Genomic DNA, 15,272 nt, shown 5'->3' on the forward strand with positions numbered 1-15,272 from the left:
GCTGGTTCCACTCCGCAGTTTCCTCCTTTTACAAGACAAAACTACTGTTGTTGTTTTACTAGTTTTCAATTGCAATCCAATAATAGCCCCATTATAACATTACCAAATTATAATACAATTACAAATCGTTCACAGAGTTATATAATTTAAATGCCCCCCACCCACATGGTAAAAGTGATGGTTTGATGATTTTATTTCTGTGTTCCAAAATCTTACTTATTTCAATTACATTCCAGGAAACTCTTGAGGTTGCGGTTCAGATATTCTTCAACTAATTCAGTGAACTTCACAAAACTAGTTTGCTCCAAGTGCTGAAAGTGTCTCACTGTCCGTGGGCATGCCAATGCCAGGATGTTTGCGTTATCGACCCATCTGGGCTGGTGTGTTGTGTTTTGTCAAAGAATATGCAATGTCTGTATTTTCCGGCCTCTTATTTTCATCCGACCTCAAACACTGACGCACACAGCTTTGCAACCCCATTTGCAGCCCTTCATGCATCTGGTCAAGGGGGCTGCAGCCCACAGAAGAGCTTCTGCCAGCCTTGCCCCTACATGGACCCCCTCCAGATGTTTTAAGCTCTCAGCTGCCATCCGCATCAGACCACTGTGCTTGGCTTGCATCTAAAACTCCTGGAGGGCACCATTTGGGGGGAAGAAGGGAAGGCTGGCCTGGGCCCTGAATGGAGAAAGCAACTGTGATCCCACAGCTGCTGCCATGCTTCCAACTCCCAGCCTGCCTAATGGTCAGGGGTGGCAGTGGGCAATATCTGGAGGGTGACAGGTGCCACACCAGCCCTTGGGGGGGGGGGGAGACCAGCAGTGCCTCCTATCCTCTGGTAGGCTGCTGTGAAGGTGGTATGGTGGTGCTGCCAAGGAGGCAGAAGATTTGGCCTCCAAGGAGCACCACACAACTGTTGCTTCCGCCTTTCTTGGAGGCCAGATCTGCTGCTCCTGTGGTCCTTCACCTTGCCCCATGGGTGCTCTCCAGCCTCTGCTTGCAGGCTGCCAGGAGCCGTCTGGTTGACCAACGTTGGGGTAGATGGACTTTTAGGTCTGTGGCAGGTGCAGGGCTCATTAGGTGGGTCCACAGCTGGTCTGTGCACATGGCAACCTTATGACAAGAGCATGCGCCAAGCCAGGATTGGCCAACAAAAAGAAGCTGAGGCTTACTGGCACAAAGTTAGCTATTAAAAAAGGGGGAGGGGAACCTTCAAAGGAAAAGTTGCTGCAGAATTTGAGACAAAGCTTTTCCTGGACAGTTAGTCTGTCACTTTCTGGAGTGACACAGCACTCTTCACTTGAGAACTTCAAAAGAGCTGGAGCAGGCTGTTACAAGAAAAAAAAAAACTTCTCCCTTTCCCTTATGGGGTACCCAAGAGCCCATATACAGGCCTTATGTAGGTTCTTTATCGGTAGGAGAAAATAACAGAGGCCAACCAGAGAATATTGAGAAGCAAAGCAGCTAGTAAGCCTGATCTTTATTAAACTGTTGCAACAGGGTGCTCATCCCCGCATGCAGGAGGAAGGAGAGGAAACCCGAACAATGGTGTGCCAGCCCTTATATAGACTTTTTGAAATTGCCCACTCTGGACCCCAAGACGCCCCAATACAGCATACATACATCACTGAAGGGGCGGTCTAAAGCAGAAATACATTACAGGCGGTCTACAGCGGAAATCCTGTCTGGCAGGAAACCTGTTGATGGGTTTACCTGTGGTGATAAATACTTAATTCCTGAGTCCAGGTCACAGGCTCACCCTATTCATATCTTAAATGTGCCCTTAAGGCAGGATTTGTGAGCAAAGAGACAACCTGGAGGTTTTCCCCCTTTCCTCCCTCCTTACAGAGAAAAATTTGGTCAGTTTGGGAGAGTCAAAATGGTTTCAGGACTGTCTTCCTGTACTGACATGTGGATTATATATTTATGTACATGTTTGCCTTGTACATTTATTTTATATCCAAGTCCTTATTGGGAACCTGCAAGAATGACCTGAGTGCAACAACAGCGGAGCTCTCCCCGCTCTTGAATCCCAGCAACTGCCCTCCAAAGTATACTGTCTCTGACAGTGGAATTGAAACCAACGGCATCATGACCAGCAGAAAGCAGAAGTGAAGGGAGCAGGAAAATCCTCTGCAGCTTCTCTTCCACTTTTACTTTACTCCTTTTTTTAAAAAAAAAAAGAATGCACACCAGAAGCGACTTATAATCCACTTTTTATTAAGCAGTTGCAAAGAAGGCTTCTCTTTGCCCTGTTAATAATGCCAGGAAGTTGTGTGAAGCTTTGTGCCCTGGCCAAGACATACACACACATACACAAAACAAGGCTGGATTTCAGTCAAGGCACTGGCAAGTCTTACAAGGCAAAATTCACATCCAGTGTTTGGTTAAGCTTGAAGTTTAAAGAAATGTTTTAATAACATTTTATACAGTAAGAGGATTGATAACACATGAATAATCAAACATTTTCGAAATCATTACCATAATTCTTATATTCCCGGCGTATATTCCACCTTCCCCTTAAAACTAGCAGGTTAATAACTATCGCAGGACAAGTTTCAAGAAAAAGACTCCTTATAAAGTGCCTGCCAATTTGGATTTTGCTTGGAGTTCTTTAAGGCAGACCAACCTATTCTTCATTCATCTTCACTACCCCTTTAAAACTCTAGTTTTCTAGCAATTTGCACAACAATTATGTAAAAAAAGGGGGGGGGATCAGCAAGGAACCGAGGACTACGTGTTTGGCAATGCTGGTAAACAGTACAGACCCGGTCTCATTCATATATGCAGTTTTCGCAGAGGGCCACAAGGAGAACAGAAGACCCAAAGGGGTGGGGTGTTGTGCGAAGGGTGCAAGGGGATGGGTGGGAAGCGAAAGTGAATCACCCAGAAGGCACGCAATCGGCATGGGCCACCCTAAGCAACATGAGATGCAAGTCAAAAGTACTTTCAAGGTTGCTTTTGATCCTCATTTCCCCAACAGATAATATATTCTGCTGGTATGTTGAGGAAGCCTTTCTTGCCGGTTTTAGTTTTGCCAGAACCTCCAATGCCGAAACGTTAGTTAAATTCAACCAGAAATAAGTTTTCAAAAATACTTTTATAATATTTGTTCGGGTCCAGGCAAAAGGGGAACAGCAGCTTACTATAAGAAGAGCAGAAAGCACAGTGTTTTGTCCCAAATACTGCAAAGGGTGTATTGGCACTTAAGTGCTTGGAGTGTGAAATTTTCATGGTTGCTCCCCACCAGATCAGGAGATATTATCTAATTAAGGCAACAATGACTCCAAAATGGCACAAGAGAAAAAAATTCCTCCAGAAAGCACAAATGAAAGCTAGTGTCCTTCCCTGTCCAGGTATAGGAGGTGAAACAGATTTAAAAAAATACCCATGATCTATGAAACCCCACACAGAAACTCACAGCTTCAGTATAGATCATGATGCCCCCAAGCCTTAAGATGTTTCGCCCTCACTCATACAGGTCTTAGCAGTCTCAGCCAACTGCAACAGCATTTACAAGTTGAAGCGCATCATTTGAATAAAGGCACATTTGTCTACAGGCTACAGAGTTAACATTTCTATCCAAAATAAACGTTTGATTTGTGCACCCGTAGGAAAGCTTGGTATGGAGGAGACTGGTGTCTCTTGTTGAAAACTGCTTCAAGTTCCAGGGTTTCCTCAAACGGCTCATGAGGACACACTCCAAACTATGTATTTAAAAAAAATAATAATCAAAGGTTTGGGAGGAGAAACATTATTTTATGCTTCAAATCAAAGAATGCCTGCAAAACTATTTATATTTGAGTGTTCCCTTAAGTGTTCCCTTTATAAAAAGTGGTCATTATCTGACACTGGGCAGCTAGAAAACTGGCCACCACAGAATGATTGCAAATCACTTGCGATTCACTTCCCGTTAAGAACAAACTCAACAAAAGGAATTGGGGCAGCTGTTTTACCCTCCAAAACTGCAAGTTGTTGGGACTTCAACCACATGAAGTCAACAGCCTTCAAACCAGCAAGTTATCTGCAGAATCTTGAGTCAATTCCTACATGAATCAGGGCACAGAGGCATTTGAGACAGCTGTTCCACAGTGCCAGGGAACTATTTCCCCTGAAAACAGAGGTGGCCCTCTGGAGGCTGCTGAATTGCTGCTTCAATCATCCTTGACCATTGGCCATGCTGGCTGAGGGCGATGAGAGTCCAGCAACATCTGGCAGCCCCTCCTCGCTCCTTAGCCTGGCGATTGAGAAGAGCTAAAAGATCTTCCTATTTGAGCAGTGTTACTACTAGATCATTGTACCTGGGGAAATACCATCTTGGAGCGCTTTTACACGCAACCTTTTAGAAGAGATCTCAGTCTGCAGTGGGTCCACTGGGATCGGAACAGAATATGTAATACCTGGCTCCTCTTTACTACAAATCCCACGAGAGATCATAGCTGCCAAGTTATCCCTTTTTAAAAGGGATTTTCCCTTATGCTGAATAGGCTTCCTCGCGAGAAAAGGGAAAACTTGGCAGCTATGCGAAAGACAGACAGAAGAAAGCCACCTGACTGCATTACCAGTGGCCTTCCAATGGAGACTCACAAGTTCTTTCTTTGAAGACATTTTTTAGGGGCCCAAATGGCAAATGAAGCAGAGAGGTCCAATATATCAGTGAGTCCCAGGCTAAGGAGCAAGGGGTCTCCAATTCCAAGGCCGCTATCTGATTATGGATGCCTTTGCTAACCTCCAGTTGTTTTGGACTACAACTCCCATCAGCCACAGCCATATTTGCAAGGTCTGATGGGAGTTGTAGTCCAAGGAAACTGCAGGGAAACATGTTGGTGAAGGTTGGGCGATGATATTCCATGCCTAACCAGGACTCAAAACACTTACTGATGATGATGATTAAGAGAACGACCACCACTGCAATCAGAATGGCCCACATCTGCCAAGAGAGAGAAACAGAGCAGAGCTATTAAATCTGCGAGCCACCACCATAATTTGCAAGTTTAATCTAGTATACTAGTTTTGTCTAATTGCAATCATTCAACAGATACTGCCATTTAACATCATTTGGGAACTGGGAATTTCTTTTAAAAGTAGCAGCCTACTAATACAAGGATTCCTGTCAATGTGATTTAGCAGTATATATTTTTACCAAAAAATAAAATAAAAACCATCCAGGACCAGGGAAATTGTGTGCATTGGTTAACAGGGAGTAAAACGCATAATTATAGAATTGTAGTTGGAAAGGAGCCCAAGGGTCATCCCTGCAATGCAGGAATCTCAACTGAAGAATCCATGACAAGTGGCCATCTGACCTCTACTTAAAGGAGAGTCCACCACCTTCCAAGGGAGTCCGTTCCACTGTCAAACAGCTCTTACTGTCAGAAAGTTCTTCCAGATATTTAGTTAGAATCCCCTTTCTTTTAATTGAAGCCATCGGGGCCAGTCCTACCCTCTGGAACCGGAGAAAATAAACTTTCCACTGGTGTCCCTTTCCTGACCCCCTACAGGTCTTCAGTTTCCAAGAGACTCCCTCAATCATCCTTTGCAGCTGTCCAAGGACCCAAGGGGAACCCCGTATCTTCTACCAACCTGGTTCCCTCCAGATGTTCTGGACCTCAGCTGTTCAGTGGTACCTCGGGTTAAGAACTTAATTCATTCTGGAGGTCCGTTCTTAACCTGAAACTGTTCTTAACCTGAGGTACCACTTTAGCTAATGGGGCCTCCTGCCGCTGCGGCGCGATTTCTGTTCTCATCCTGAAGTAAAGTTCTTAACCCGAGGTACTATTTCTGGGTTAGTGGAGTCTGTAACCTGAAGTGTCTGTAACCTGAAGCGTCTGTAACCCGAGGTACCACTGTATTCCAAAACACCTGGAGGGCCCCAGGCTGACGAAGGCTGCTGCAGCCCAGTCAGAGTTACCTTGCAATTCTTCCACCAGTACTTCCTCTTCAGCTTGGCAGCGTTTGTCTCAAACTGGGCAGCTCCGGCTTGCAGGGCATCCACGCGGTCATCCAGCACGGACAGCTTCTCATCCCTTTCCAAAACCTTGTCCACGTTGACTCTCATGATATCCACCACCTGAGAAGTCAGAATGATTCTTAGCATGCATGTGTATGCCTCTATCATTTCTTTATATATTCAGCAGTTGGCGTCTCTGTAGGGCATATACTTCCATGGACTAAGACCACTGGCAGAGGAAAGCTTGTGCCAGCCTTGCCCACAGCCTAGTGCCTTCCAGATGGTATTGGACCCCCAAACCCAGCAGCCAGTGATGAGTTGGGAGGTGACGAACATCTGGAAGGCTGGTTTGTGCCATAATAAATTGTAGTTGGCAACACAAGACCCTGTGTTGATTTCACGGGAGCAGATGGCCAAGCTGAACCCCCCTGGAAACAGAAAAACCACGACAGGGTGCCAAATTGCTTGGCACTTAGAAGCCACAGTAACTTTACACCAGCTAGACACCCCCCCTTGAACGTCACCCCCACACCGAGTAGGTAGTCTACAGCAGGCACCCCCAAACTCGACCTTCCGGATGTTTTGGGACTACAACTCCCATCACCCCTAGCTAACAGGACCAGTGGTCAGGGATGATGGGAATTGTAGTCCGAAAATATCTGAAAGGCCGAGTTTGGGGGTGCCTAGTCTACAGTATGCATCTTGCTGCAGCTCCATGCAATGTAGCCACAGAGAAGAGGAAGGAAGAGGGCAGATGATGGCCAGCTTTGCTCACATCTTGCAAGAGACAGATGAACCCCACCCCACCAGAATGCCCAGGTGCTCAGGGGAGCCACAATGGTGCCACACCTACCTCATCCACCTGGTTCTGGGTTTGGTGAAGCCGGTTGCTGCCTGGGGCAGAGGCAGCCCCTGAGGGGCCACTGGTTGACCTGCAAATCAGAGGCAACAAAGTCAGGTTATCACGGCCTGCTGTATGCTTGGTCAGGACAGAATTCCAGTGGTAAAGAATCCCCCCCCCCCCGCATGCGTTGCTTCTTAGATTCATGTCCATTGTACCAACTGGTGTCTTGAAAGCAGCTCAGAATGAGCATTTAGAGTTAAAAACACCTGATTTCATTTTTTAAAATAAAAAGAACCCCCATATCTTTACACCTTTAAAAATTAAAACCATGAAAGAAGAAGCTTCCAAAAGACAGAGACTGGGGGAAGGAGAAATGAAAACAAATGTCAGCGGCATTTGAGAGTGCAAAGTTTCAAACTGGAGGATTAGCTACTGAAAAAACAGTGATTTAAAGCAGGCATCCCCAAACTGCGGCCCTCCAGATGTTTTGGCCTACAACTCCCATGATCCCTAGCTAACAGGACCAGTGGTCAGGGAAGATGGGAATTGTAGTCCAAAACATCTGGAGGACCGAAGTTTGGGGATCTCTGATTTAAAGTTTAAGGAAGTGACCTTTAGCTCTCTTAGACCTCACTGTCTTTAGGATTTCAGCTCATGGCTGAATCATGTCTTCCTGCCAATTAAGTGTCAAGACACTTGCATGTTATTAAAATCTCAGTCTAGGTGCCATTTGTGATACTGAAGTGGAAGGCCAAGTGTCAGGAGGGGGGCACCAGCTGAAGCGCCCATCATGCTGGGTGTAGCTGATGGGTCTTGGGAGTCCAACAGGGCCCACCCCTCTAATAAGGGAAAGCCACCACAAGTTGCCAGGAGGCTGCCAACACAGTGACACCGCTGACCCATAATAGGCTCAAAGACTGGATGTGATGATTTGCCCATAACAGTTAAGTCCTTTAAAGTCTGCAGGTTTGTTTCTCTTGCATCAAATCCCCACCTGAAAACTAAATTATCAGGGCAACACTCTCCACAAAAAACTTCTGGAAGCAACCAGTTTTGAAAGGGCACGATCCATCACACTGATCACTCTCTTGTTAATGCCTTGCAGTTGACCAAGGAGGCTGCCCCAAACGTCCCTAGCACAAGTGTTACGTACACATGCAAGAAAGCCCTATTTTAAGTTTGATGGAGGTTTTACATTAAACTGCTAATATGTAAGTGTGGAACTTCCAGTGTTGTGTGGAGGTCTCTCTATGCCAAGACAGAATGGTGTAAAATCCTGTCCACGTCGACTGATAAACAACCTCCAAAAGTGTCCAATATGGCTAACCCTTCCTTTGTAACCATTTTGAACTGCAATGCTGGGACACAGTTTTTAGGGAGGAAAGCCCCATTAAGTCAGACTGTGGCTTTGCTTAGGAGTAGCATTTATGCGAGTTTTATACAGTGGTGCCTCGCTTAACGAATGCCCTGCTTAACGAAATTTTCGCTTAACGAAAGGTTTTTTCTAGCGGAGGTTGCCTCGCTAGACGAATTCGTTTTCGTCTAGCGAATCGCGGTTTCCCATAGGAATGCACTGAAATTCAATTAATGCATTCCTATGGGCAAAAATAAATCCAAAAAAATCAATGCATTCCTATGGGATTCGCTAGACGAATTTTTTCGTTATAAGAAAAGACCCGTGGAACGAATTAAATCCGTCTAGCGAGGCACCACTGTATTGCTTTTTCCACCTAATTAGGAGCAAAATGTAATTAAAGCCATCAACACAAACGAATTCACACCTCCATTAAAATACCTAAGGGCACAAGTTTCTAAAACAGCAGTCTAATGGCTGTACAATAGTTGGGTCCCTGGGGATTTAACCCCTAAAGGCCTGGGTGAATAAATATTTTGTCAGCATCTGAAGACTATCAGTGAAGAGAAACAATTCCATTTCCCAAGGGAGGGCCACAGTCAGGTGATGGGGCCATGCCACTGAGAATCCTGGTTAAACATATACATGGGATAGCACTGAAACCCTCTTTCACTTTCACAGCTGAACAGCCATCTCTTTCCGAAAGTGAGTTTTGGAAATTCACTGGGATGTTTCTGCCCGGCAGTATTGTTAAGAGAAGAGAAAGGACTTGCCAGGTTGGCAAGTCTAGCTGACTCTTCCTGCTGGTTGGTTGGTTTTCAATGGCACAGAGCCATCGTGCCAAGTTGGGCCCCAACAGCCCAGATGTGTGATTTTTTTCTAAACTCCTCCCAGCTGAATTCTGGTCCAGGTGGGTAAGAGAAACAGCTGTTTAACAGCTGGCACCAGAAGAAAAGGGAGAGAGCCTCATTTCATAGGGTGACCTGTATCCCACATGTTCACCCTGAACCACTTGAAATTCAACAGGGAACACTTTGTTTTTAAGAGAAAATTAGAATATACAACACACATTGCAAAGTGGCGACATTGCTCAAGTTCAGCCTGTGGTTGATTCTTCGAGAGAGGGCTCCTGACCGTGATTCACAGGGGCTGAGCCCCCAAAACAAATTAAGCACCAATTTCCCCCGCCACACTGAAAGCCTGAAAGATTATTCTTCGTTTGCCTTACAAGGAAACAGGCACGGTACTACATCCCTTTCCTTTAAGGCTTCCGCCCTAACCCAGCATTGAATTCAAGCGGATTTACTGCCAAACAGACATGGGGCTGCTTTCCAAAAAGTTTTCCTTGGAGCAAGCGCAGTGAAATTAATGTACTTAAGCCAGTCGCGTCTACTCCGAGGAGGACTAGCCTTGGAGAGGCGTTAGAAACCAGACCCAACTTCGGCAGTGCGCCACTTTAGGGCTGCAGCCGTTCTGTGCGTCGGTGGAGACGCGCCCCCGAAGGCACTCTGCCTATGCCCCAGAGGCCGCACTTCTGTCCACGCCACGCAAGCCCGGGAAAAGAAACGAGAGAGTGTCCGGCCGACTTTTACTACGCCCCGTGGCGGCCAGGAGCAACAGGACCCCGCTCCAGCCGAGCCAGCGCGCCGGGGGCAGCAAAAGCGAAAGGGAGGGAGAGCAACCAGGCTGCGGGCCGGGGCCTAAGGCCGGGGAGGCGCCGCCCCAAGCAGGGCAGCTAGCGGGGAGCCCTGACGCCCGCCCACCGCCCCCAGATCAGGACCGGTCGCCCGACGGGTCACGGGGCTTACATGGTGACGTTGGGGCTGGTGGTGGCGCAGCAGCGGCTCTCTCCGAAGAACTTCTCCTGATCTCCGGGCTGTTGCTGTTGCCGCTTCAGGCTGCAACTTTTGCAGGCGCGGCCGCTGGGTGGGGCCCTGGGAAGCTCCGCCCCGCCGGCCGGGGAAAGCCCCCAGCCCCAGGAGCAGGAGGCGGAGGAAGGGGAAGCTGCTACCGGTGGGCGCCTTCGAGAGCGTAACCCGCGGAGGGGGAAACCTGCCCGACGGCAAGGAGCAGCAGGGGAGCCTTGCAAGCGCTTGAGCGCGCTCAGCCGACGACTTCTGGGCTTCTGAACCCGCTGGCCGCGGCGCCCGACTGTCCCGGGTCTCTTCTAGGGCTTCTTCGGAAACTCTTGATTTGTGGCGTCTTCTTTCCCTGGACTGCAGTGACTGGAAGGCTGCTAGGCACGGTGGCCCTTCCCCGCTCCCAGACGCAGCAATGCATCTGAACGGCTGTTGTTGAAAGCTACAGGAAGGGACAAGGGCTGAGGGCTCTTGCGCTCGGGTCCTACTTGCGCGTTTTCCACTGCTCCGCTGGACAGTGCACTCGATAGATCACTGGCTTGATCCACCAGGGCTCTCCTTACTGTATGTTCTTTAGTGCATTGCGCTGGAGTGAGGCTGGTGAGCCTCTGGTGCTGCTCGTCCTACTCAGAGGAGATCCGCTCAAGTTAAGAACGGAGCAGTCCTTCACCAGCTGCATATGGGAGTACGCTTGATGTCAAATATGATGCCTGGTGCTGGGCAGGTGGGCATTGGGGGGGGGACACACCCTGCCTGCTTTTGATTTAGAAAAAGGCTGTGGCCACAAACAAGCTAACAAGGAATTCTCTGGAAGTAGTGATGGTCACCAACCTGGATGGCTTTATAAGAGGATTAGGCCCATTCATAATTCTTCTAAATGCTGGTTGCTGGAAGCCACAGGCAGGGAGAGTGCCCTTGTGCTTGTGTCCTGCTTGCAGGCTTCCCATGGGCATCTGGCCAGTCACTGTGAGAACAGGATGCTGGATCAGATGGTCCCCTTTTACCCTAATCCGGCAGGACTTGCCTTATGTTCTTAGAACAAGGCATGACAGACTATGCTCATCTCCTTTTGTTGATGAGTCCCTAGTCTGATAGATCAGGGGAATGCTGTGGACATTGGAGTACAGCAGTGCTTTTTGACAATTTCCCCCCATGGCACTCTTGTTATCTACTGGTATCTAAGGAACTGTATTTAAAGAGCATTTACAAATGCATCTTTGTTTACCTGGGGGAGAGTGCCGTGCAGGGTTTGATCCTGGGTCTGCTGTCGCTTAACACCTTTATAAATGACTGAGCAAAGAAATGGAAATGGAAATCTGCAGATGACACCGAACTGGGTGGAGTAGCTAAACGTTGGAAGACGGAAACAAGAAGACAGAGAAGTGGCCAAAACTATCAATAAGACTTGAAGAATGCAGCCAGCTTGTTAAAATGGAGTCGAAAAATAAACTGTGATCATATTCCACCCCACGTGACAAGTTTTGACCTTGGCAGGACTGAAATATGTCAACAAAAAAGTGTTCCCCTGAGTTCCAGCGGTCTGTTTTGACCTTAATGTGGGAAACAAGAATAGAGTTATGTCAAGAGGAGACACGACGGCAAGAGTTACAGGAAAAATTCCAGGAGGTGATGGCGGAATATGATTTTTTAGGAGATGAAGCTTTTGACGCTGAAAAAGATGAATGTGAGAATGACAATGATGGGGAAGGAAAAGAAGAAGATGAGGATTGTGATGATTCAACACAAAATGAAGCACACCACGAAAAAAATGATGACTTTACTCTACAAAAAGTTGGATGGAGTGCCCTGCTTTTGAGGGGGGCACGATTGGTATCATTGGAACTCCAGAACGCCCACAGGGAAGAAGGAAAAAATATGCAGAGAAGAGAAGAAATTCAGGGGTCCTGTATGGTGGCCTGGATGACAAAAGACTGTAAACAGGGGGTGGGGTGAAGGGAAAGTGATGTTGTGATTAAGGATGGATTAACAGGTTTATAACTGGTCTGCTGATTTTGGAATTTGCTGGATTGGGGGGGGAAGCCGGCAATCGGGGATGTAAGGTTAAATTGAGAATAGTTATAGTTTTAAAAGTGAATGGATTTTGGAAAATGTGAAAATATGGAGGCTTATAGAGGGAGAAAAAACAAAAAATTAGGCACGGGAAGAGAAAATGGGAGTTTGATTTCTCAGTGATTTGAATATTAGATGAAAATGTTAACAATTGATTTATAAGTTGTATAAGATGCAAAGGTGTATTTTTATAAAGTAAGAAACTGTTGCAGATGATAAAAAAGGGATGAAAACCGGGGAAGGGGGGGGGAGGGGAAGCCCACAAAATATGGTTTTACAACTATGAATGCAAGAAAAATTTTTTGTTTTGTATTGTTTTTTCTTTTTTCTTTTTTCGCCCTTTCTTTTTTTTCCCCTTTTTTCCTATTTCTATTTTTCTCTTTTTTTTTTTTTTGGTATGACAATAGATGGTTGGATGGATGTCCTCCTGCGTACTGCCCTGGTTTGCTGGAGCTCCCTGGTGGCAGGGGGGGGCTTTGGGGCCAGGGGAGGGGGGGGAGGACAGAAACCCAAGCATAAAATGGACCATCTCTGACTGTTCACATACATGGGATACTTCTGTGGCAGGGGAGGACCCATGTGGGTGGGTAGGAAGGAGGTGGAAAAGGGGTTTAAGTATGTACCTTTTTTTTTTGCTTTTTTGTATTTTGTAAAATTAATAAAAAGTATGTTCAAAAAAAAAAAAAACTATCAAAACAAATGTCAACAGAGATAAATGTAGAGTTCAGTATGGAAGGTAGGCAAAACCTGGGGCACATATGCAAGATGGCTGACTCACGGCACAACCTGTCACTCAGCCAGTCTTCCAAAGCCCAGAAAGTATTTCCACACAGAAGGCTTAGAAGCAGCTCTGACGTGGCCTTAGCATTGCTAATGGAAAGCTAGCCTAGACTGGGCAGAAAGTGCATTTGCATTGCAAAAGCCTTTCCTGTGATTCAGCATGGAAAAAGAGCACTGAGGGCAATTCAAGCCTGGCATGTACAAAATACTACTGAGAATCTTCATTGCTGGAGCCCTCTGTAATGCCAGAAGAACAGCACTGATTATTTTGAGAGGTATGGCCTGGAGAACAGGTCCTATGAGGAAAGGTGTTGGGTATGTCTAGCCAGGAAATGATATTAAAATGTTAAGAGGACAGAGTCAATTTGTTTTCTGTTGCTTCAGAGCTGGAGGATGGGGTGGGGGTCCTGCAGACCTCCAGATATTGTTGAACCACCACCACCACCAACCAACATGCCCAGAAATGATGGGAATAGTAGTGGAACCACATCATAGATTCTCCAACTGCTGCTCTAGAGGGAAGGCCATGAACCATGGGGCTTGAAACATTTTAAATGAAACATCACAAAATTTCCTGATGGTATGAGGACTTTGACAGGCCAACAGACTGCTGCCTTGCAGGGCCGGCTCACCGGCAGTTGCCTCAAGCGGCAGGCTGGGGAGCGTCAGCAGTCAGTTGATCACATGCACTTGTTGCCTGTATCTGCCACCTAGAAAGAACAGGGCTGCTGGCTTCTAGTTTCCTGTGTGCCAGGGGATGGATGCCTCTCCTGACACCATGGAGAGAGACAGATAATCTGCATTTTCTGCATTCTTCTTCAGTTGGAAGAGGAACCTGGCTCTCACCTGCAGTTTGCCTGGCACTTGCCTTCCCGATGGAATGCGAGGGCAGACAAAGGCACTGGCTACATGGAGCACTCCAGCTACCATGACCCCCCAATCGCATTCTAAGAAGCACAGCTTATCCTGCTAATTGGGTTTTTTAAAACTACAGGTGTGTGCTAGAGATGATGAGATAAGAAACTGCAAAAAGGAACCCAGCTACAAGGATTTAAAAGGTTTGGATTGAGAGCAGATTTCATTCGGATGATGGGGGGATGGGAGCCCACAGTTTGCTTATATCAAAGATTTTCTCTATGTTTATGATACAGTAACCCTTCACGGAATGCAAGTTTTTGCTTAAAAAGAAGTGAGGGAGGAAGAAATTGGAATATAAATATGAAATTTAACAAAACTGGAACTGCCTGTGTGAGAGAAAGGAACTGAGAGGGAAGAGGGCGGAACGCTACACTTTGAAAATATGGAGCAAAGCCTCCCTTAGCCACAAAGGAGTGTGTTTGAAATAAGGATTATTGGCCATAAATCAGCAGCAGGGAAGAAAGGAGTCTATCAGCTGTGGGAATAGAAGCTTTTGGATTACCTATTTGCAGTCTGGATTCAGACCGTTCTTCCTAGGCTGGAAAAACTCTGAAGGTGGCTTGTCGACTGGAAGCCAAATAACAGGACGAAGTGATGCAGTGACTTTTGGAAACTGAGAGATAACCGCTTCTCCTGAGGCATGACGGGAACCATTAACAGTTGTAGGAATGAAGGATATAACACCATATATGGACAGGAAAACGTCATGGGGAGGGAGAACTGTCACACGCAGGATTACAGTTAAGAGTTCCTCACTTGAAACTTTATAAATTACCTAATAAACCAACATGAACGAAAACAAAAGTTTGTAGCTGTTATATAAGGGATTATTATATCTGAATGGAATATACTGTAATGGAAATTATAAAGATTTTGGAACGCAGAAAAAATGTAGAAGAATGAAGAAGCAGTCAAATCCAGCACACAGGGAGGCCAGTTTGATTAAATGGTATAATTTGACATTGGATTAAGTGGAATTAATAATTGTATTTATTGGATAAAATTGGTATTGTTCTAATGAGGCTGCTATTGGAACGATATTGAAAACCAATACAAACATTTTTTTAAAAAAATTGAGCAGGGTTGCTGTCACTTACTCCTCTTTGGCCTCACTTTCTGTCTCCTGCCATGGCAGGGGGGCACCATTTTCTGTTTTGCCTCAAGGGACAAAATGTCGTGGGCCAGCCCTGCTGCTTGGAAAGTGGTGGCCCGCCCTTGTTCAGGGGTTTTGAGAGGTGGCTGGGCGGCCCACCTGTCAGGGAGGCTGTTGTTCGAGTGGGTTGCCTGCATTGGCAAAGGGGACTGAACTAGGTGACCTGAGAATATCCTTCCAACCTTATGAGTCTCTCCTAGGTTGCTTCTGCTCAAATGCTGCCATGAAAAAAAACCTTACCAACTGCTACTACCCAAGATTCCAGCTGTGCACGGCCTGTAAGAAAAGCCAGTGTCTGGAGGCATGTCCTGTGTTGTCACAGGGGCTCATGAGAAGCAAAAATGTCC

At 46.5% G+C, this 15,272-nt stretch overlaps 1 protein-coding gene across 1 annotated transcript; it reads right to left on the reverse strand.

The window, feature by feature from the left end:
* Positions 1–2,197: 2,197 nt before the first annotated feature.
* VAMP3 (vesicle associated membrane protein 3) lies at positions 2,198–13,784 on the reverse strand. The gene is made up of 7 exons (XM_088671078.1): positions 13,701–13,784; positions 10,493–10,627; positions 9,954–10,312; positions 6,801–6,879; positions 5,909–6,067; positions 4,876–4,927; positions 2,198–3,704 (listed from the first exon to the last, which is right to left on the reverse strand). The coding sequence occupies exons 1-7, from the start codon at positions 13,782–13,784 to the stop codon at positions 3,685–3,687; spliced, it is 888 nt and encodes a 295-aa protein (XP_088527204.1). The 3' UTR covers positions 2,198–3,684.
* Positions 13,785–15,272: the final 1,488 nt, after the last annotated feature.

Source organism: Zootoca vivipara, chromosome 6 (genome assembly GCF_965207765.1).
Source record: "Zootoca vivipara chromosome 6, rZooViv2.hap1.1, whole genome shotgun sequence".
NCBI classification, from domain to species: domain Eukaryota; kingdom Metazoa; phylum Chordata; class Lepidosauria; order Squamata; family Lacertidae; genus Zootoca; species Zootoca vivipara.

What these genes read in the sequence shown, in the direction of transcription:
- VAMP3 (XM_088671078.1), bottom strand. Translation starts at nt 13,784, where the DNA reads ATGGTAGCTGGAGTGCTCCATGTAGCCAGTGCCTTTGTCTGCCCTCGC. An exon ending in CCCAGAACCAGGTGGATGAG is followed by an intron (nt 6,068 to 6,800) that starts GTAGGTGTGGCA and finishes CTGACTTCTCAG; the next exon opens with GTGGTGGATATCATGAGAGT. An exon ending in TCTCTTAATCATCATCATCA is followed by an intron (nt 3,705 to 4,875) that starts GTAAGTGTTTTG and finishes TTAAATACATAG; the next exon opens with TTTGGAGTGTGTCCTCATGA.